At 34.1% G+C, this 24,530-nt stretch overlaps 1 protein-coding gene across 2 annotated transcripts in view; it reads left to right on the plus strand.

The window, feature by feature from the left end:
• Nucleotides 1-24,530, plus strand: part of ITGBL1 (integrin subunit beta like 1) — a 215,140-nt gene that overhangs the window by 58,772 nt on the left and 131,838 nt on the right. For both annotated transcript variants that reach the window (XM_042930028.1, XM_042930031.1), the window contains exon 3: nt 23,336-23,482. In XM_042930028.1, coding sequence (XP_042785962.1) covers nt 23,336-23,482 — 147 coding nt within the window. The remainder of the gene's footprint in view (nt 1-23,335; nt 23,483-24,530) is intronic.

The following is a 24,530-nucleotide window of genomic DNA, read 5'->3' on the forward strand; positions in this document are numbered from 1 at the left end:
GGCAAAGACATAAGCAAATAAAGTAATTTCAGAGAATGACTCTTCAGAGAGTGATACCTATGAGAAATTTCACGACAGAGATGTGACCGTGGCAAGAAGAGCTACTTCTGAGTGGCTGATCAGGGCAGGTTTCTCTGAAGTGACACTATTTTTATTGGGAAGTAAATTGTGACAATGAGCTGGGCCTGCTAATGTCTGTGGAAGGAGTAGTTCAAGCAAAAAGAACAGCAAAATAGGAGACCCTGATGCACGCATAACTTGGAATGTTGAAGGCATAGAAAGGATAGTAGGGCAGGAGCAAAGGAGAGTTAGGATAGGAAATCAGAGAATCCATCAGAGTCTGTTTGCCTCCATCTAGACAGGAAATTTTTGTCACAAGAGTAATGGGAGGCTATTAAAGGATTTTAAGCAAGAGTGTGTTGTTACAGGATCTGATTTGCTTTAAATTTATCACTCTGGCTTTAGTGTAGAGATAAGAATGAATTTTTCTTGCTTATTTGTCAGAAATCAATTGACCATGTGTTTGTGGGTTTATTTCAGGACTTTATTCTCTTCCACTGATCTGTGTTTCTTTCTTTTTGCCAACCCCACACTGTTTTGGTTAAGGTAACTTTATAGTAAACACTGAAATTATATTATGTAATTTCTCCTGGTGGTATTTTGCAATTTTTACTGTACATGCATTTAGCATTTGGATACTATTCTAAATGGATTGTATTATTGGTTTCATTTTTCAGTACATTGTTGGTAGTATATGGAAATATATTCAATTTCTGTGCATTGGCCTATGTGCTACATGCTACATTCACTTAGTTTTAGGAGCTTTTTTTTTTTTTTTTTTGAATTGAAGATTCCTTAGGCTGTGACAACCTAAACAATCACGTTGTTTGCAGAAAGACAGTTTTCATTTTTACTTTCTTATCTGGATGCTTTTAAATCCTTTTTCTTGCCTCATTACATTGGCTAGGACCCCAGCATAATGTTGAACTGAAGTGGTGAATAGATATGCTTGCCTTGTTCTCTATCTTAGGAACTCTTCACCATGATGCATAATGTTAGCTTCAGGTTTTTGTAGGTGATCTTTATCAGGTTTAGGAAGTTCCCTTCTGTTACTGTGATCTTCAGAGTTTTTGTCATGATTAAGTGTTGAATTTTTGTCAAATGATCTTTCTGCATGTTTTGTGTTGGTATGTGGCTTCTTTATTCTGACAACTTGGTAAATTATCTAGTTTTATTTTTGAATTTTAAGGCCAGTTGAATTCCTGGGATAAACCTCAGTTTATCATGATGTATTATTCTTTAAAAATATGTATGGATTCAATCTGGTAATCTTTTTTCATGAAAAATCAGTCTGCAGTTTTTTGTTCTTGTATCTTTGGTATTTTTATCTGTGTTGCTGGCCTCATGAAATCAGTTGGTAAGTATATCTTCTTTCTCTATAAATCAGAGAGTTTACATAGGAGTCATATTTCTTAAATTTTTGATAGAATTCACCAGTGAAGCCATTTGGTCTGGTGTTTTCTTCATGCAAAAGTACTTCATTATAAATTTGTGTTTTTACCAGGGCTATTAAGATTTTTCCTCTTTTGTCAGATTTTGTTGTTTCTATCTTTCAATGAACTTATCCATTTCATCTGCTTTTTAATTTATTGACATCAAGCTGTTCATAATATTGTCTTATTTTCCTTTTCGGCATTCAAAGAATCTCTAATTGTGCCCACTCTAATTCCTGAGATTCTAATTTGGGTATTCTTTGTGGTTTTTTTTCTTAATGTTTGTTTATTTTTGAGAGAGAGAGAGAAAGAGAGAGAAAGTGAGTGGGGGAGGGGCAGAGAGAGAGAAGATGACAGAGGATCTGAAGCAGTGTCCAGGCTCTGAGCTGTCGACCCCGATGTGGGGCTCGAACCCATGAACTGTGAGATCATGACCGAAGCTGAAACCAAAACCATGACCAAGCTTAACCATCTGAGACACCAGGTACCTCTTCTTCAAGTTTTTAACAGTGTACATCGTTACTTAATTTCATTGATCTTTCCAAAGAACTCGCTTTTGGTTTCATTAATTTTCCCTATAGTTTTTTATTTCATTTATTTTAGCTCTTATATTTATTAATTTCTCTGTGCTACTTTGCACTCTTCCTAGCTTCCTAAGGGAAGCATCTATTGTATCATTGATTTTAGAATTTTCTTATTCTGTTTTGTTATTATTATTTTACTTCATATATTTCTAATTTGTTTGTGATTACTTGATGCATGGTTTCTTTAGAAATGCTTATTTTCTAGATATTAAATTTATATCATGAACATTTTCTGATATCATTAAGTAGTTTTTAAAATGAAAACCACAGAAGAGGGATCTCTGTGAAGGTAGCAAAGATATTCTGAACTTAAAAGTTATGGAAAGAGTAATTTTCTATTAAAATTGAGACCAAATTTCCTCATAAGATATTGTAGGACAAAGGAGAATAAAGAGAAAAATAACATCCTTAGATGTAATTAAGAACAGGTCAGATGGACCAGACAAAAATTGTAACTTTGTATTTCAAGATTAAGACATTAAGAAAATAATGCAAGACATGGAATGATATTATAAAACAATTAGGAAACCAAGAAATTAGGTACTAGGACATGGAAAAATAGAAATAAAAAATATATTTCAGAAATGAAGACTAAGCTAGTAGTATACCACAGGAGCAAATAAAAACTTAGACAATGCCTTAAGAGAAACTGAAGGTGAAAATTAGGAAAATTTTGAAAATGAGAAATAAATGAAGAGAGATAGAAGAATTTGAGAGAAAGTAATATGTGCTGCAGAAAGGTAAATAAGTTCTGAAATATGGGTAACAGGAATCCCTAAAGAAGAAAATGAAAGCAAGGGACAGAACAGATTGTAAAAAAGTATAATTTGAGGAGAAGTTCCTGCAGTGAAAAAAAGAAAGAAAAGATTTAAAATACATATTGAAAGAACATACCGAGTATCTGAGATTATTGAACCAAATGAACCAAGACCAAGACATGTTTTAATATAATTACCGAACTGCTGAAGAAAAAGAAACTTCTTTGGGCATCTGGGAAAAACAGTGACCTGAGGAAATGAAAATATGATTATCATCAGAATTTTGACAGCTGTGTCTTATTCTAGAAGAGAATAAGGTAATATATTAAGATAATCAAAAAGAGAACATGTCAACCAAAAATTTTATACTTAGCAAAACTGACTTTCAAATATCAAAGACACAAATTGTTCTGTATATGCGAGAACACAGAGAATAATGTTCTCATGAATACTTCTTGAGTAATCTAATAAAGAATGAATCTCAGACAACCAAAATGACAAGAAAGAAAATTGATAGGTGGTAAGCTTTAAATTTATTATTACCCATGTTGAATAAGTCTTATTGCCATACTAAGACTAGATTAGAATGAGCCCTAGTATAGAAGTATGAATAAATGAGGTTTGAAGGAAAAGAGTATGGTGTGTAATGGCTATATATTTATACAATGCATTACTAGAGAATCAAATGACATTTGTAATTCCTTTTGTGTATGTGTGTGTGTGTGTGTGTGTGTGTGTAATATATAGTAATGACTACAAGTAGATCTTATACTTCTTAAAGAGCAATTTCAATGATACTGGTAATTATATTCTTGCTTTTGCTGTTTGGAATTACCTTCCAAAGCATAAAGGAATTCCAGGTATCAGGGTGATACTTCTTTCCACACTCCTATTTCTGCACAGGTTTTCATTTAGATAGTTTCTCCCCTAAGATTGTTTTTGCCATTATTTCCTAGCTCCCAGAACCTTCCCTTTTGATGGCAGACCTCCAAAACCAGGACTGAAAGTAAGATTTGTTTTACTAGTGTGTATTCCTAGGGCCTTTTCGTTGTAATAGAAATTAATATTATTTTTGTTTCACATGCTGATATTTTTAATATTTTATTCAACATTGTTTGTATATGTTTGGTAATTTCATATATAGCTCTCAGTTTACAAAAAAATTAACACAAGAATGGAATCTAATTTACTTCCTAAATTTCATATAATCTGTAACTCAGCATATATGATGGATATTCATGACAAACTGCATGATTTCACTAATGCTGTTGGCAGTTCTTCAGAAAGTTAGGCATGGATCTGTGGAATATACTGATGAGATTTTGACCCATTATGGTGGTTATTGATCTAAAAACACATTTCTGGGACATGTTGTATGTGAGTAACAATAGTTTCCAGTGAGTTGTTCTTGGGCTGACCATCTGTTCCAAGTTCTTGTAGGGCAAACCACACATACGGTGGTGTTTGGTTGGGCCTGGGCTCATGTCAAAATAATGACTAAGAAAAGTCAAATCACATGTTTGAAAGCATCCTGAAGATTGTTTTTTCCCTTCCCTCTCTCTCACTCTTTCTTTGTCTCATTTTTTTTTTCAGTATTGAAACTGCTAGAGGAGTTCCAATTCATTCTATAAAGATATATTATAGGAATATTCTGTTGATTTTCAAAACTTTTGGATGTATATGAGATAAACTATAAATGATAGCCAAGTTCATGAAATTCAACTGAAATATCTAAATTATATACTTAGCTTCAATTGTTAATTAAAAAAATCTTATAGTAGTTTGTTTAAATCAGAGCTCTTCAATATTACTTCATATCATTAAAAATTGACTAAAAACCTCAGTATCACTTCATGAAATTAAAAAGTGACTAAAAGAATTTAGAAAACAAATAACTGTTTACATGGTAAGACTTCAGGGCTTGCTATTTCTACTAGGCCACTACTGGACTGAAATTCCTTCTTGTATCTTACTTTCAGTGTTAGCTTTCCACAGTCATTACTGTTCGTTCACTTATTCAGTTGTCAAGTATGTATCCAGGTCTTCCTATTTTTTGGGGGGTAGATACCATGTTTCTTTTTTCATTTTATTGAGCTATAATTGACATATAATGTGATTATCAGTTTCAGGTGTGAAACATGATTCAATATATGTATATATTGAAAAAAGATGTCCATAATCAGTTTAGTTAACAGATACTGTGCTGTTTTAAAGTATACTGAAAGGGATAAACATTAACCATCAACATTATCTTGGGAAGGCAAGCTCCTTGGGTGTGTTTTCACGGAATTAGAAGGGTGATGTGTACTGAAAACAGGGATTGTTGGTGTCTGCAATACCCATTTACTTCATAGTTTTGTTGAGAATGTACCTTAATCTATTAAGTAATTTAGGCACTTCATTAGTGATTTGGACTTTTCTTGAAGGTTTTATACTTTTTAATTTGCTCTCAAAGATTCAAGACATGTAAAGTGTACATCTGAAAATAAGGTATACACCTCTATTTAAAGAACTAATCTTTTCAAATTATCCCCTGGAAGTAAGCTGTTTATTTGAAGAGATGTTAATTTTTAAAAAAGGATTTGAGTACCATTAGGTACAGTTTTAAAAACCAAAGGTAAATAAGTACAAAAAAATCACTTGCAATAATTCTCTACTTATCTAAGAAGCTAATTTCTATTTTAAGAACATACAGAGTAAATATTCCATGTGTTATTTGACAAGTGGTGTGTTTATTCATGGCAAATTAAAAATCATCAAGTTCACAATTGTTCTGCTTAATAGATACTTAAGTATATTTTAACAGATTCCAAATATAGGTTAATGTACATTTTTGGAATTCTGTGTCAGTACATTTTATGCTAATTGCATAGTAACCTTCCTTTCTTTCTAAATTGTCAGCTCCATAGATTACAGACAGCATTCCTGTTGCAGATTTTCTAACTAGTGTTCTCCTTAGAAAGTCCTCTTCACTCCCTGGCACTTAAGATTGGAAAGAGGAAAAGAAAGTTGTTGAATGTATGAAATTCTTCCCTGAATATGAAGTTATAAAGTGAGAATGTATTGATGCAAAACAATTTTAAACTGTTACCTTGCAAAATGCTTTGTTTTCTATTACACTGTTTTAATAAGGTGGAAAGATTGATCAAAGTAATGAATCTAAATAATAGTGTTATCATAAAGATGATTATAGTTATCGGTGGGAATCTAGAAATATTAGGTCCTAACTCCTAGCATTAGGTCCAATTTTTATTGCATGATTATTTGAAGACATATAATTAAAGTAACCTACAATAATTTGGAACAGAAAATAATAAAAAAAAAAACTCCTCTTAAAAGCAGTATTAACAATACAAAATTGAGGTACCATATTCAATGGATATGTGTTACTGTCAACATTCAGCTGAGTTTAACCCAAAGTTGAATACCATCATCGCTGAACAAGCTTCCAGAATGACAAGAATCAATCTGAAAATTGACTAATTAAAATCAAAATGATATTAATTTTAATTATTAAAAGTTTTAGTGGTCAAATTTGAAAAGACATCCTGTTCACATTTGTTTAGTTTGAACTTTTAGCCCCTTTCCAAACATCCTTGAACCCCTATGAAAATCATGACTGGAGAAAGTTTTCTGTACTTCTTTGACTGCCAGAATCTAGGCTAACTCAGTGTGTGTCTCTGTGGAAACCATTTACACTCTGTCTGGGTCTAGACTCATTCCTTAAGGATATGACAGTTCTCCTGAGTACATGAGATCTGTCCAGAACTAAAACAAGTTGACACACATTGCCATAATCTTCACAAACAACAGCAACTACAACAACAATAAAAATAAAATATGTCTCAGGATGTCCTTAATCTCTTTGGAGACAATTTGGTTTCTCAAAACTTAAGTAGAGAGAATTACAAAAACATTTTCCTTGCAACATTTCTCAATTCAAAGCCCTTCTTCACAATCATGCTGCTAAAAGTTCAAGCTGAATCGTTTTATATGAGTCTTAGGAGCTATAAACCAAATATCGACAGTAGGCATAATTTGTGTTTGGACAGAGTTTCTGGAGTGTTTTTCCTGGTGAGTTATGTGTTTTAGCTTCTTGACATAGATTTTGCATTTGGCCTTCAGTTTATTCCCTTGTACTTAAATGTGGATACCTAGGGAAGGTTTGTGATCCTAAATTTATAAAGATTCTGCCTTAGCAAATAATTGGAGGATAAAGCTATAATTTTTTCCTCTAAGTTCAATGTTAACTGCCCTTCTTTTCCCAAAGTCAGGATTACTACTAGAACAAGGTTGCATTTTTTTTAAATATCTAGAACCATGCAGTTTCCAGAAAAAGAAATACATAAAATGATGTCCATTTTCTCTAACAAAGCAATCAAGGTAAGATTAAATAAAACAATTTCTCAACAGACATAATTTTAAGTACCCAGCCATGGCAGTGTGTGCATTCCTGAAAGTTATGTTGGAAAGAGGCAAAATTGATAGTGATTGTTGAAGGAAGTGTGGTAGGAAAGACAAGATAATGGGTATTGGGTTTGAATCAAATTTTATGACTTGAGACAAGCCATTTGCTCTCCCTGAGCCTGCATGTTGGCGTTCTCTTTCTCAACTCATAAGGTTGTAAATAATTCATTGTGCTGACCAATGGGTAGGATCTAGTATAGCCCCTGGCATATAATAGGTACTCAGTGAAAGTTAGCTTCCTCCTTTCTTCCTTTCTTACCCTTGTTTTTTTACCTTATCTGCCTCATGAAAATTTCTAAATAAATTGATGGAAGCCCTGTATTATTTTCCAATATGGTCATTCACTAGCTAATATCATCTTAAACACAGAGGGTGATTTCTGGTCAAATTAACTTATTTTAATCTCTTGTTAATCATTGTTCCCTGAAAAATGTTTAGGACAGATGATATTTGTGCATAGTCAAGAAACGAATGACACTTAATAAACTTGTAATATATAAGCCTTTCTTTATTTATTGCTACCACCTATGAACATAAGTGGATATTGTTATCTATGATTCACATAATCTGCATTTTCAATAAATTATTTCCTAAACCTATTCTAGTATCCAGTGTTTCTCTTCCTAACTGTGATCATAAATATTACTAGGGTGGTGTGTATATAGAGGTGACAATGTTAAAGTGGTACCTCCTTGTTGCATTCCATGATCAGTTTCCTGAAACATGTGACATTCGTAATATTCTAATCAACTTAACTACAAACAGCCCTGACTATAGAAAAATTATATCAGCTCTGACCATTGGAAAGCACATTTTGGAAGTCAAAGACTTGCTATCTGGGATATTCTATTTGAAAACAATAAGAATTAAAATTTTGGCGAAGTAACTTAGCTAATATTTAAAATATTTAAAACCAGGGATAGAACTATATTAGATTAAAATAATTTTGTATACAACTTAATCTTTGGAGATCTATAACATTTCAAAGAAAAGCTTTGAGTTCAACCATTAGGACTAAAAATATATGGCAGTTTGGGGTGTTGTTGCCCATGGTGTGACTTTGGCAAAAATTATGTTGAAATGGAAGTATAAATTTTAACAACTGGGCAGTTTACTTCATTCAACATGCAGTAATATGATAATCTCACTGAATTTCCTGGATTCAAGGTTGAACCAATGATACTAATTAGATAGTAAAATTAAATTTTACTCATATTTATCTATAGTTGCCTAGTTGGCTAGATAAAACTATTGATTTTAAAACACACATATCTTTTCATATAAAGCAGTAATATTCCTCTGCTTTCTGAGAGAATTAAAGTTGTCCTATGGATCACCAATTATTAACTTAGTGTAACCAATCTCAGGCATTTTATCATAGAATTGACTCTAAATGTAGTCTGTATCTTCATTTGAAGAAGAAATAAGAGGTTCTATAAGATTGTTTGCATGAGGAGCAATTGAATTTTACTCAAAATTATCTAGAGTTGGCTAGTTGCAGCTTAATCAAAAACGAATTATGCAGTACTTTCTCGAGGGTTTATTAATTCCATGGCAAACTTTGGTTACACAGGTAGAAACTATATTTGAACCAAGCTGTAAAATCTCATAAATTAAAGCTTATTATTAATATCTATGCAAACCATATACCATAATTTTATCAGTGTTTGGATGAATAAGGGTCATTTGCAAGAGTCATGTGAAAGATAATTATGCTTTCAAGTATGTAAAACAGATTTTGACCTAGACTCACGTCCTTTAATTTCTATTGATATAACGTAGGAAAGTTATAGTGAAAAAGAACATGATTTGTATGGGAAAAACTGGATTCAGATTCTACTTTTACTGTTTACAAGCGGTGTGAACCTGGACAGTAATTTTATGCAACCTTTGCCATTTATGTATTTATCAAGTATTTTGTAGGGGCAATTACTATATTCCAGAAAATTGGGTGGGAACCAAGGATATAAAATTAAGATGACAGAGTCCCAGTTCTAAAGAAGATAATAGTTTAGCAGGGAGAGAGCCACGTAAAGAGATAATTATGGGTTAGTGAAGTAATAGATATGTAGTTGGTATAATGGGAGCCTGGAACAGGTTCCTCTCCCACTTGAGATTCACAGATCTTTTCCAGCAGAAGGAAAGCATGCACAATGCAGGGCAAGAAGAAACACTGAGTTAGAACTGTTGGCAGAAACAAAAGTCACGTACACCATTTTAGAAAACATTATGGCCATATCTATTCAACTTACATATTCATGTAACATCTAGTTCATCAACGTTACCTTTAGAAATTAATAATCAAATATTTACCCACAGGTGCAAAGAAATATTCATAGAAAAAGTTCACTTATCCGGTTCCTTTCCACATTATCCTTCCAAAATGATGGATATGATGAATAATAATTGAGAAATGAGCATGAGAATTGTGAAAAAGATAATGCAAGAAAGAAATACAGAACATGAATATAACAAACAAAACAGATAGTCAATACCTGAAAGATGATCGTACTATGGAGCTGATAAAAAATATGAACAATTTTCATGTTATGAAATTAAAAAGAAAGAGTTCTGTATAAAAGTAGCTAATGTCTATATTGCTTCTAGGCAACAGGAGCTCAGAGGGAAGATGCAAGTATTCAAGGATAAAATTACAATAAAACAGAGAATTGTAAGGATTTAACAAATACTCGTATAGTGTTTTATTATGTGACAGGCACTGTCTTTAGCACTTTACAATTGTCTACCAATTTATTCTGTATAATAACCCTATGTGGCAATTATTGTTATTGTTCCCATTTTACAGCTGAATATTCTGAGATACATAGAAAGATTTAGTAACTGGTTCAAGTTCACACAGTAGTTACTGAGCGGGGATTTGTACACCAGCAATACAGTTACAGAATTTGTGACTTTAAGTTTTCTGCCCTGCTGCCTCTGAAAAAGTAAAAGGAGCTGATGGTGTGTGTATGTGAGAGGATACAGGAAGAAGAAACAACACAGGAAGGAATACAGAGAAAAAAAGAAGAGATGCTTCTCAGGCCAATCAGGAACAAAGAAAATTAAGAAAAAAATGAAAAATAACCAAGTATTATACCAATGATCAGAGAGGAAATAGCATATTAAAAGGGTGAAAGGGGATCCAGCATAATTGATGTACCTATAGAAGAGAAAAAACATGAAATTGAATGATTTTCAATAATATAATTCAGGATTACTTTGTTGAGAGTATGGGCGTGCGCGTTAATCTAGGGTAAGAGAACAACATATCCTAGAAAGAAATACAGATCAACCAGCAGCAAAATATAATATTGGTGAAGTTGTTGAGTTGAAAGAAAGAATCCTGGGGGAGAACCAGGCTAAATACAAATAAGCAAACAAAATTCAACTTGTTCAGGGACATTTATGTAATCAAAATTGTTCAGATATGTGTACAAAAGACAGATATTTTCAAACACGTAAGAAATGAGAGAATATATGCTCATAGCATTTTTTGAAGAAACCATCAGAGGGAAAAATTCTGTCAAGGAGTAGACAAGAATCTTTAAGAAACACCTTTCCTCAGCACTGTAGATACAGCAGTGAACAAGATAAAACTTTCTTGGTTTTCATTGAGCCACCATTTTAGTATATGACGGTATAGAGAAAAATAATCAAAGAAGAGGAATTCTACAGTATATTCAAGAATGTTTGTAGTCAGGGCGATATTCAACTAATCTGTGCTGATGAGATTATAACAGTTGTTAATATTGAAATACTTCTCTAGAAGTTGATAAAAAGATGTGGCCCCGAGTTTCCTAAAATCCTCTGCCTTTTTGTCCACTGCAGGGCTTCCCCTGGAATTTCTCTATGATCTCAGATCTGTCTGTGCTCCAACAACTGAGGTGTTAAGGCAGAAGCTAGCAGGGAGCTTTTGGGTTGGCCTGTGTTCTGATGGGTTATTCTAGTGGTTAAAAATTTCAAATATTTCACCTGTTTTAGTCACATTATTGGGATTGACAACCACTGGAAACAAACCCAAAGTCCAAAAGCATATGAAAGCATAATTTAAAAAATAATCATGTAATGAAGTGTATTAAATGAAAAGAGTGAAACACAGTCATATATGACAAGATGGATGACTCTTACAAACATAATATTGAGTAAAAAGTATGTTATAAAATTAAATATAACATTAAGTGACAAAATTGATACAGTATTCTTTTATAAAAATCAGAAAATATTTGAAGTTAAACCATTGTTTATGCATGTATACAGATGCAATAAAATTACAAAGAAAAGCAAAGAAATCATAAACAAAATTCAAAGTAGTTGGTGCAATTGTAGTAGGGCATAAGCGGTTCAGTACTCACTATCATCTTATTCTTCTTTATCTGGGTGGTGGGTACAAAACTTTTATTTCATTGATAGATGTTAAACCCTATGTAAGTCTTATACCCTTTTTTGTTTATGAGATTGCTTAACAAAACAATTCACATAGCAAAAAATGAAACCAACAGAAACAAGCTGAGAACATTTTAAGTGCCCAAAGTTAAAGTAAGAAATACAACAAAAGAATAAAATAAAAAAAGCAAAAGAAAAAGGTAATGAAAACAGAAAACAAAAATAGAATAAGGGTGCCTGGGTAGCTCAGTTGGTTAAGCATCCAACTCTTTATACCTGGTCAGGTCACTATCCCGCAGGTTCGTGGGTTTGAGCCCTGCATTAGGCTCTACAACTGACAGTATGGAGCCTGCTTGGGATTCTCTCTCTCCCTGTCTCTCTGCCCCTCCCCTCTTGCATACATGCCCATGTGTGCTCTCTCTCTCTCCCTCTCAAAATAAATAAATAAACTTAAGAAATTAAAAAAAATAGTAGAATAAAGAAAGCCCAATATTAAGTTTTTGAAACTAGACAATCCTTTTTTTTAAAGTTTATTTGTTTATTTTGAGAGACAGATCATGAATAGGGTAGGGGCAGAGAGAGAGGGAGAGAGAATTTCAAGCAGGCTCTGTGCTCAGTGCAGAGCCTGATGCAGGGCCTGAACTCAGGAACCGTGTGATCATGACCTGAGCTGGTATCAAGAGTTGGACACTTAACAGACTGAGCCATCCAGGTGCCCCGAAAACTAGACAGTCTTACTTATTGCACACCTGATCAGGGAAAAAAAAAAAGCCGAACTAGTAACGAAACAACAAAGAAACAAAACACAAAAAAGAAAAATATGTTATGAATGAAAATGCATACATTAAGTATAGAATTAACATAGTTTTAAAAACATAGTGAACAATGTTTCTCCAGCAAGATTGCAAATTTAGATGAATCTATCAATTTCTAGAAATAAAGTTTATCAATCTGATTTAAAAAAATAGGAAATTGCTCTCTATCAGGAATGAGAGGAGGATGTTCACAACATAACTCTAATCGGTATTTTACTTAAGGTGCCAGTAAGTGATATAAAAAAAATAGTATTAAAATTTGAAACAGGGGCACCTGGGCGGCTCAGTCAATTAAACGTTCTACACTTGATTTCAACTCAGGTCATTATCTCACGGTTGTGAGATTGAGCCCTGCTTTAGACTCTGTACTAGTGTGGAGCCTGCTTGGGATTCTCTCTCTCCCTGTCTGCCCCTCACCCGCACGTGCTCCCTCTCTCAAAATAAATAAATAAACTTAAAAAATTTTTGAAAGAAAAATAATTCAGAAATATTACAGTCAGTTCTCTATAATTTTAAAAATAAAAATCAATCTAAAGCAAATAAAACACAAAGCAAGATCTTACTGACTATAAGTGTTAAAAATCTCTCTTGAAAATTTTTCAAAAAAGGAAAATAAACCCAAACTTTAGACTACCAAGACTAATAATCAAAATACTCAATATTAGAATTTTGCATATATAAAACCTATCTATGTATCTTTTATGTACTAATTCAGTGATTTATTTACTTTTCTCAGAATTTGTTGCTAATTTTTCCTTTTTCCTTATGTATTTTGTGAGCATCTATCTTGCATATTTTTGTATTTATCATGATGGCTAATGGCTTTGACTTTTTACCAGCTATTAATTAGCTCACTTGTTTGTGTGACTATTTTCTAATTTATTAATTCTACTTTCATCTTTAATGGTCCCTTCCTTATTCTTTCCTAAGGATTGTTATTTTATGACTTACTTTTTAAAGTAAAAGCTTGATTTGTTTGTGTTCTTTGTTGCTTAGTATTAAAGATATTCAAGGAGTTAAGTTTTCCCCTTAACATTTGTTTACATATATACAAAAGGATCTGATAATGTAAAACAACATAATATCTGTCCATATAAATTTTAAAGCCTAGATGAACAAAATAACTAAGTACATGAAAAATAGTTATTTTTATTTAATTTAATTCAAATCTTATATATCTAAAACAAAATAAGACAAAATAACCATCTGAAAAATAATTCTTATAAGTAATGAGTAATAAGTAATCAATTACCTGAAATTGGCATTCCTTTTTTATATTATATATTAGTGTATATCTGTGAATTTATCCTAAGTTGACCTTAAGTGTAATTAGCTCCTCTCTCCAAAAAAATAATTTTGTTTATAAAAAAATAATTTATAAACCAACAAAAAGGTTGAACTTCATCCACAGTTAACACATGCCAACAAAAATGTCCATTATAATTTTTAATGCTCAGATTGATACAGGTTATTTGATAATACTCTGTGTTATGTGTTGGCAAGTGTATCCTCACACATTGTTAGTGATAATGTATTTAATATAGTTTGGAAACAAATCTTTCTATATCTATTAAATTTTTAATGGTATGCAATACTATTTCATCTATAAACTCCACCTATAATGATTTATCCTATGATATATTCATACTTCTGCACAAAGATACATGCGTAAGGAAAAATGCTTATGATGACTTTGTTTATAGTGCCAAATGATCAAAACTAGCTGAATGCACACCAATAAAGGATAGCTAAATTATTGTGGCTACATACAATTGAATATTATGCAAAGAGTAAAGAGTTAGAAAGAGTAAAGTAGATTTATACGGGCTAAGATACTAATATCAATAGCTGTAGGGAGATAATTCTCCATGGATCTCTTCTATTTCTGTACTTTTTAGCAACAGAGACACGGATTATTTTTATTATAAAGTGTCTTTTCATGGATATTTGTACAGACAGCAGGCTTGGAAGATAGACTTAGTGTCTCCCTCTGGAGCAAAGAAAACTTTATAGCTTAGTATAATAAAATAATGTCTCCTTCTGGGGCAAGTTCAGGTGTACTTACGGCCCATTATAAAAGAGTCATGGTCCCTGTCTCTTCCATTGTTCGCCTCCTCTAACAGAACCCACTGAATGTGCAAGCATCATATGACCCTCACTGTGTTGTCCTGTGGGAACTGGCATTTGATAAGTGACTCAAACGGATATTTAAGTTACTGCTATTGATGAGTAATAAAGTCCTTTGACTCTGACCCAAGAGTCTCATGTCTTCTGCCAGAAACCGTGAAACTCTAGCAGGTTAATTTGTTAGTTCCAAATAGGGTAAAATTGAATCTAGCCCCACTTCAGATTTCTTGATAGAAGTTCTCCAAGATGTGTTTTAGACTTAAAAAGAATTAAGACTTAGAACAATGTAAATGTTTTATTGCTAATTTTAAGAAAACTGATAAGTGTGTATATGTGGCAGATTTAACCTTACATTATTTATCTTGCACCTTGGGTATATGGATATGCAAAAGAAATATTGCTTGTAATTCCTTTTTAATTTTCTCTGTTATTCCTTATGAGCCTTCCTCCTATTTTCCAACTGCTCCCTGAATGACAGGGGAAAAAAAATAAAACATAGTTCAAGCTTGCTTAAAACCTAGTATGATTCAGAAATGTAAAGACTATCAGGTTTAATGAAGTCTCTTCAGAATAAATGTGCCAGAGTTTTTTATTCCTCTTATTTACCTTATCTTTTCTCAGATGCATTGGGGAATATGGATTTTACTGATGCTATATCTTTAGGCATGATGGAGGGGGACAAGGAGGCAGAGAAGGACATGGCAAAGAATACATCAAAGAATAGAGAAGGAACAGATAAGATAAAGACTTAAATGTCAATTGATTTAAGGAATAAAAAGCTTAGTAGTCATCTTAGACAAATGTCAGTGTGATGGTGGGATTGAAATCTGATTGTGGAGAAAAAGTGAGACTGGGAGAGAAAACTACCTTTTTGGAGATTGGAATCAGAAAGGAAAAATGAACAGGAATAGAGATTAAAATTAGAGACACACGTTTAATAGAGGCAGTCTTGATTACATTTTGTAAAGAAAGAACAGGACACACTTGCTCAATTTTATGGTATAAAGGGAAGGTGCTAATTAATGAAGCTGAGGCTGAAATAAAGGAGAGAGAGGGACTATGCCTCCAAAGGACCAGAAGGCAAAGCAGTCAAGTCTTCTTGAAAGGAATGGACAGACCTTAATGTGGCCTCTGGGGCTGGAGAGAAGGAGACGAAGTGGATGAGGCAGGTGGGAGGAGGCAGGACAGGAAGTCTGGGGATTTCACTCTTGCTCCTGAGTCTCAGGGTACATGAGCTGAGTGGGAGACTTGAATGCTCATTAAAAATTTGGAGGAATCAGTTAGAGACATGAACCAAAGATTTCCTCTTCTGTAAGTGAGGTTGGTAATACTTGTTTTCTACTTTTTCATGCCATTTTGATAATCAAATAAAATATTATGAAGTAAAGTGATATGTCACTCAGGAGTTTAGTATACATTTGTTATTTTATGCATCATAGTATACCTTGGTAAAGCTATTTTCCAAAGTAAATAAATATCTGTTTGCCAGTCCCAAAAGGAAGATGAGACACATTATCTAGAATGATTAAAAAGGAGACACTTTGTAAATTTAATGATAGGTGAAGCTTATCTATCATACATTATGATAGCTGTAGACTTTCAGAATGGGGAATGACATGGCTCATGAGTCAAGAACAGGGAGGGCATTCTGGACTGGAGTGCGTCAGGTTTGAACTGATCATATTTTCACATGAAGATATTCCCTTTGTTTGGAGCCATTGCCACCACTGTTGTCACACTGTTTTTCTACTTCTCCAGATGGTTTGGCTTTAAAGGTTTCAAAATAAACTGAGTGAACTGGCTGTTATAGCTACCTTGCCTTTCCTTTTGATCACCTAAATGCACACCTCAGTACAATCTGCCTTTCCTCCTCCAGGATACATGATTTCTAAAAGAGTTCTACTTGTCAGATGAGCTGTGTCTAGTTTTTACTCCTAAGGAAATGAGGTAGGGGTATCCCAACAGAGCAACAAAGTATTATATCCTAAAAAATAAAAAAAAATTTCTTACCCAATGGCTTTATTCACAATTTAATTTTTTTGTCTACCGACTTAGATTTTTAAAAAATTTTTTAAAGGAAATGTAAAATGACAACTCATTTTTAAGTATTCGTACCTTGTCCATCAATTGCTTTTTAAATTTTATAAAATACTTCTTGAGTTACTGAAGAGTTTTAAAAATGAATAGTAATGAGCTCAATTTAGTCTCCATGCCAGCTACTGATAAATATTTTTCTGGTGACTGATCTTTATATTGTAGAAAATGCACGATTTAATGTCCTTTACCTGCTTGAAGAGAAAGTTTTCGTTTTTTTCCCCAATCAAGTCAACCAAATTGTCAACAACTTTTATTAACTACCTACTTTATAACAGCTTAGAGCAGAGGTATTGTACCCTAGGGAGTTACTGAGTTAATAGAAAAGGAAATCATTGCAATTAGCAGATTTATAATAAAGTTAACTGAACATACAATGTTTGTTAATTTTTGAACTGAGAAGGAAATAAAAAAATAAATTGTTGCCATCTGCTCCTTTTTAGTTGTATGAGGAAAAAATAACATTCCAGAGAATTGCTTGATCATAACATTTGAGGATTATGAGGTGATCATAGATAATCTGTGATTTTAGCCCTGGCACTGACTTATTTAAGGAGCAATAAAAGAGTTCTTTATTAAAAAATAGATTTTATAAAAAGTAGACTTTACAAACACTCTTTATAAAAGTTCAGACTTTTTATAAAAAGTCTACTTCTTGGGCATAGCTTGGAACCTTTATATGGGGGACAGTTTGCACAGCCCACAGGAATTTAGTAATGCAGTTGGGCCAGAAGGAGAGGTGTGGTATTCTTTTCACATGAAGGAAGTGGTTTTATTTTCTAGGAAACATGATTTGGGGAATGGAGGAATTTTAAGTAGAATGAACAGAGATATACACCATAAAGAATCATTTGGCCTGTTTCTCAGTGATTGCCTAGGGAGTGTGTTTCATTAGAGGGGGGATTTCTACTAAATTGTTTTCCTATCTCCTTTGGACACAAGTTAATGGAGAGCAATATATACTGTTGTTCAGAGATTTTTGCCTGGGAGGTTCAGAGATGGCCTTGGCCTCAGCCATTATTTATGGAGTCATCTCTGAAGCGTATGGATTAAAATTACTTTTCCAAGCCACAAACTCAGACGTGTAAAATGATAAGCCTTTATTTTTCTGTAATTCTTTGAAATCATTCCTTGAGCTCTCCTATATTACTCTGTTAGGACTGCTATAACCAAGTACCAAAACCAGATGGTTTAAATTACAGACATTTTTGTCCCTCATTTCTGGGGGCTAAAAGTCTCAGATCAAGGTATCAGCAGGGTTATGTTATGAAGGAAATTTTGTTTCATGTCTCTCTCCTGGGCTTCTGGTGGTTTGTGGTGAGCACTGGGGTCTAGAGAAGTTAGGTGACTGGGGCCTGAATTCTTTTATCTACCAACTTTAGCATCATCTAATTTTAAAGAGTAAAGTCTGATAACCTTACTTTTAGGAGTTCTTTCACCAAGGATTATCAATAATCCAGTTCGGGGCCTGTGAGTTCCAAAAGGAAACGGTAATAAGTAGACCAGTGCTGTCAAGCCACCAATCCGTGGCTTTTACGGACACCACCTTTGCTAGAACAAAAAGGGTCCTTTCAAGTCTGTTGCGGTGAAACTAAACAGATAATGTTGGCTGTAATGGAAAAAACACAGCTTTTCAGCTTGTAAACTATGTGACCTTCAGCAAGCTAATTATACTTTAGTCCTCTTCTTTGTAAAACTGGGAAACAAAATCTCACTGGCTCCTTATGAAAATAAAGCAGACTAGCCTGTATAAAGTACTTATGGTACCTGGAAGCTAATAATTACTGTTGTCCTTTTCCTCTCTTCTAATTTCCTGATCAGGGTCACGTGTCTGATTAATGTCAAGGCAGGACTAGAGCCCAGACCTTTTATTTTCTAGGGCAAAGCTCTCTGTTACACAGAATTTTTCCATTGTTCTCTGGATTGGAAGCAGAAGTATCTAAGAAGTCATGTTTTGTTGGCCTGAGAAGCAAGTCAGGGACTGGTGCCCCTGTCCTGAAAAGGGTCAAGATTCTATTGCAAACCATGAAATAATTATAATATTCTATAAGGGATCCTTTCACAATCTTTTGTTAAATTCTAGGTGTGGCATAGTAAGTTCTTTTGTTTCTTATACCTAGAGAAGGCTGGGGAGCGTATAATGGCTCCGAAAGAATAGAAGAAAATTTGAGCCTATTAAGTGAGCTTCTTTGAATATTCTGGAAAGTAGGACACGGTGCAGGTCATGGGAATTTGCCTATTTGACCAACACAAATAGATTTGCAGGGCCAACTGAGTGCCTAAATTAAGATAATCTCTTTTGAGGTTACCATGAGGTTCTAGAGTGGTATACCTAGCTTATTTGACCCCCAGAGAGAGTCAGTTTTTAACATCTAAATGTTAAAATCTAAATGATAAAGTTTTTGTTAGTAGTATTCATGAGATAATAATTAATAATCAGGATTTTCCCAGTTTTGTTGCAATGTAATTGATAGGTGACACCGTGCAAATTTCAGGTGCATGATGACATGACTTACGCGGGTTGGGAAATGATGACCACAGCAAGTGTAATTAACATCCATCATCTCATACAGGTACACAGACAATGCTTCCTTGTATCCTAGTCCTCGTGTTGTACATTGTATACCGAGTACTCCTTCTAACTAAATTTGTACCTTTTGACCACCTTCCTCCAACTTTCCTCCCTGACCCCCTGCCTCTGGAAACCACAAACCAGATCTCTTTTTTCCATGTGCTTGGGTTTTCTTGCTTGTTGGTTGGTTGGTTGGGTTTTTGTTTTTTGTTTTTTGCTTTTTTTAGATTTCTCCATATAAGTGAGATCATACAATGATTGTCTTTCTCTTTTGGATTTAGCATAATGCCCTCAAGAACCATGCTTGCTGTCCTAAACAATAGGATGTCCTTCTTTCCCATGACTGAGTAACATTTCATGTATGTATTTTTATCCATTCATCTTATACCTATACCTACCTATATGTACATCTATGTACGTATGTATCATCTATCTATCTATCTATCTATCTATCTATCTATCTATCTATCTATTTTTCCCCTTTTGAGACTTGAAACCACAGATATATGGCTAATCTGATAGGCACATTAGTTTCAGCAGTTTATTTTTACCCAAAATATCAGTAGACTTGGAAGAGAGTTCATTGCTATCTTCTTTGTCTCTATTATTATTTTTTAATTTGGAAAAGGTAGGTACAATTCTTTTTCATTGGTATATACAAATGGCTAATAGATTTTTTTTAAGTTCTTCAATCCTGGCAAAGTCTTTATTTCCATTTGCAGTTTGTTTTAATTTAAAAATCAAAAGCAACCACTTCTGCATTGCTCACTAATGTAACAAATTCGTCACCACTGCCCCTGGCATAAGTTAGGCTTCCCAAGGTAAAAGTGATCCAGAAGTAATGGTGGAGCTGCTGATGCGTGTTAGAGAATCACAAAAGCAACTTTATTCTGTCTTTGCTGGGGTGGTTTCCTTTATCAGTGGAGATCGAAGCAAGGCTTAGCTCACTTCAGGGAAGCACTGGAGAAAGCAGGCCAGGCCTCCACATTCTTACCTGAATACGATGCTAAACTACTGGATTTTACCCTCCACTATGGCTTGTCTGTCCTTTCCAGCAACTGGCTACTCGACTGCCAACCTGGAAACAGCAAGAATGGCCTTTTACTTTTTCTTCCTCGTTACTTTGGCAGGAGCTGTTTTGGCATTTCTGTGACATACTTGTTTTGTGTGTGTGTTTTCTCCTGACTCCTTGGGAACTTATTTGAAGGGCAACAGACATATTGCCAAGCATCTTGGATTGTTCATTTTAAGACCACATTTTATAAGGGTTCTCTGGAGAAGAAACAGACCTGGAGAGGCCTACACAGCCAGAACGGTGAATGCTCTGGTGGTTAGGATTTCAGATGGCTGGCAAAGACTACTCTTCAACCTGGGACAATAGGAGCCCTCTTCTGGGCCTTAAGATACAGGGGTTTTGCTTTGGTTCTCCTGGGCCATCATTCCCAGCAGATAAATTATTTTGAAAAATGGAATGTTTTTGAAGCCATATTGTTGATGCTGTAATGGAGATGACCTATAATATAAGTACAATAAGATAGCAACCCTATTCCTTGGGGTCTGCTCAAGAAATTATTAACCAGAGAGAAAGAGTAAAAATGGTCTGAAGATTTTCTGTCTTAAAGAAATTATATATTTACCTCCAAATTAGGTCATGCAGGGTATTACTTGATAATTCTTGACAGTGAAAAAAATTGATTTCTACTCACTTTCCTAAATGGGAAAAAGTGAATCAAGGACACCTTTACTGGGTATAAAGTTTAGAAACAATATAAAGGCATATGACCCTGTCCTACATTGACTATCTTCTTCACCTCTGATCAGATGCTAAATGAAAAGTTGAAAGCACATTATCTAATGGAGTGTTGCTCCAAGTGTGGTCTAGGAAATTTATGTGCTTTATGAGAAAAAGAGGCATCTTAGTAAAAAAATATTATGTATTCTGAGTGAAAATTAAATAGCTTTTTTATGACAGGACATTAAGAAGCTTCAGTGTGCTGATTTATATCATGACACACTAAATATATAGTGGGACTCTTTCCCATGTTTATTTTATCACAGAACCTTTTATGGAAGAAATTTATGAACCTGGGCCTCCATGAGCTAACTTTGGGGTGTAAGCACCCTAGAATATTGCTCCCCCTAATGCTTCTTTGGGTCAATTTGAGATGGAGGGTCCTTTCCTATCATCTGTACATTTTCCTTAGTTTCCCTATATTTTTAAAATCTCCCACCTTTAAAAAATCTGTAACCTTTGGCCTACCCACCACCACCCATCTCTGTTATATATACCGTTGGTTAGGATCCGAAATGTCCCATCCCAAAGAAACATTGAGTATTCTTTTATTCCAGATTCAGCAAATCATTGCTACTGCATTTCATTATCTTCTAAATCATTTCTATTTTCTCTGCTGTTTAGATAAAGCCGTTTTATTGAGATGAACCATAAGAAATAGCTGGTATTAAACTAATAATAGTGGTGATCTCATGTGGTTCAGCCTAATACGCTAATATTATAAAAGAGTAATTACAGTTACCGAGATACTTCTTTGCAAAAAGAGACTTAGCCACTTCAAGAATTTGGCTTAATACTTTTATAAATAGACTGGATGGTTGGCAGGAGAGATCACTTATGCTTGTAAATGATACCAAGTTGGCCGAGATTGACAATATCGTGTAGGGCCAGACAGGAATGCAAAATGATACAATCAATTTGACAGTAATGTGCACTGGATAAAATGAATTACAATTAGGGTGCATGCAAGGTTTTGTTTGCAAAATAGAATAATTAATTTGAAAAATGCAACAGGAATAGAAACATTTACATGGACTGGGCAACATTCAGAGGAGTTTTAAAGTCACAACCAATCATAGATTCAGGCTCTGCTGAACATGCCCAAATGGGACACCTCCGAGTCATTCATTCTGACTGGCCATCTGGACCTCATCATGTGGATTTTGGCTGCCACACTGAATGACTGCTGGCACTAGATCAATGATTCCATTCCACTCTGGTCTATGAATTTCAGGCATTGGGACATAGCATTATTATTTTGAGTAATGTAAGAATATTCTCCCTGCAGCCCATTCAAACTCTGCTCACCTTTCAAGGCTCATTTAAAGGTCAAGGAAGTTCACAGAATCTCTCTCCTGTTATTTCTATAGGAGACTATATTGCTCCACACAAGGTCTGACGAATATTTCTGGCTGAAGATAACCCCATCTTTGTTTTTTTTTTAAGTTACTTTTTAAGTTACTTGAGGACAAGAGCCAAGTATTGTACATGTATTACACACTTGGATCTGACTAGTGTGTAGTCAATATAAACATTGGTAAGATTCATTAACCAAGACTTAATAAAGTTAATTATCATAAGAATAAAAATAGCACAACGTTGACTCAAGAACATGAAAAGTTGAGAAACTTCTGTGGAGGTAGATGACTATGGCTCTTAACCCTTTTGATTCTTGAACCATATTTTCTTATTAAGAAACAAAGTATGTGCTTCTTTTTCATGTCAATCTTATCCCAAGGTGGTATTTAATATGTCCATTAAACTTTATTACATGCTAAATGCCAATAAATCAAAGGCCAGTGTTTAGTTTAGTGGAGTTTCATATAAGACTTGTTACTCAGAGTGGTGGCTTTAAGTGTTATAAAATGCAGTTAAATGGAAATAATTTTTATTGGGCTGTTTTGTCTTAAATGTGGAGGTACTAGACGTATCTTTGTTTTTTAGTGTTAAATTTTCTGACAGAAATTATACACTGGAAGTGTATAATTAAACTTCTAGTTTATGGTCTAGTGTCTCTACAAATTAATTGATGGTTTCAGAGTGATTTATCAACTTTGGTTATTGAAATAAAATCCACATATTCCATTATACTGTATGCATTAGCATTACCCCTCGGCCTCCATAATGTACATGTTTTTGAATTCATTGTAACTCAGTCCTGAACCAACATCACCCTTAAGACTTTCAGTTACAATAACGGGTTTCTCTGAAAAACAATTTGAGTCTGACTGGATGTTGTTAAATCCTCAGGCCATGGTAAGTGTGACTGTGGCAAGTGCAAATGTGACGAAGGATGGTTTGGGGATGCCTGCCAATACCCAGCTCACTGTGACCTGACAAAGAAAAAGAGTAACCAAATGTGCAAGAATTCTCAAGATGTCATCTGCTCTAATGCAGGTAAGAAATCTATGACAATCCTTAAATAATCAAATTTGGGTTTTAATGGAAATATGTAGGCGTCAAGAAATGTGGAACCTCTGAGAGAGAATGCTTTTGAGTATATATTTTTGAAATGAAATTCAGATAAATCAATAGGGAAAAAATGTCATCTTGCTGAGACTGGCAAGTTTGATGCTCTCCAGCTGTTCCAAATGCCTTCTTCAAGCAGGATATTCACAGGAAACAACACCCCAACAACATTTTATGTAAATTGTGAGCTATGATTTTGAATGCTGGATTAAATCTTTTTAAAAGGATTTATATAAACTGATTTAATTATTTTCTATTACAGGTCAAGGGTGCTTTGAATTTATACCCTAATATCAAATAGAAGCAAATCTTTTTAATTTGATAGAAGCTTTAGATGCACATAGAAGAATAGAGTGACGTCATGATTTTACATTTGGCTAAAATATTTTTGCATCTCACAGAAGTCATTTAAAAACATTTTTTAGAAAGTAATAGTGAAGCTGTTAAAATTAATTACCAAAACCATATAAAACAAAACAACTGGTTTTGGTTTCAAGAATACTAGGATGGTATTACTATAATTTAATACTCTTTTCATACTTGGGCGCATGGAGCCTCAAAAGTCAGCTTTTCTCAAAGCTGGCTGAACTTGAGAATGCTCCCTTACAATGCTAGAGGCTTTATTTCAGTTGTTTTGGTGGGTATGGTCTGGCCTGAGGTGGGTTTTTAAAGCTCTCCAGGTAATTCTTATGGAGATCAATGGGCATGAGCCATTGTTTTGTGTGCTAAAGACAAGTATTTGACTAGAGTGAGAATCTTCCCTCCTGAAGTTCCTCCCCTTGTTGGTAGAGTCCTTCTATATTCAGAGCTAGAATCTTTCTACAGTCTTAGATTGCATTGAATTGCTCTGTGTAGATTAAATGCAGTAAGAGGGTTTTGCTAGTAGAAATCAAGGCCATACCCAAAGCAAGGTGTGAGTGGATCGGTCAAGGACCATGATAAATGTCCTTAACAATCAGGTCACTTTTCGTGTTCA

This window comes from Panthera leo, chromosome A1 (assembly GCF_018350215.1).
Source record: "Panthera leo isolate Ple1 chromosome A1, P.leo_Ple1_pat1.1, whole genome shotgun sequence".
NCBI lineage: Eukaryota > Metazoa > Chordata > Mammalia > Carnivora > Felidae > Panthera > Panthera leo.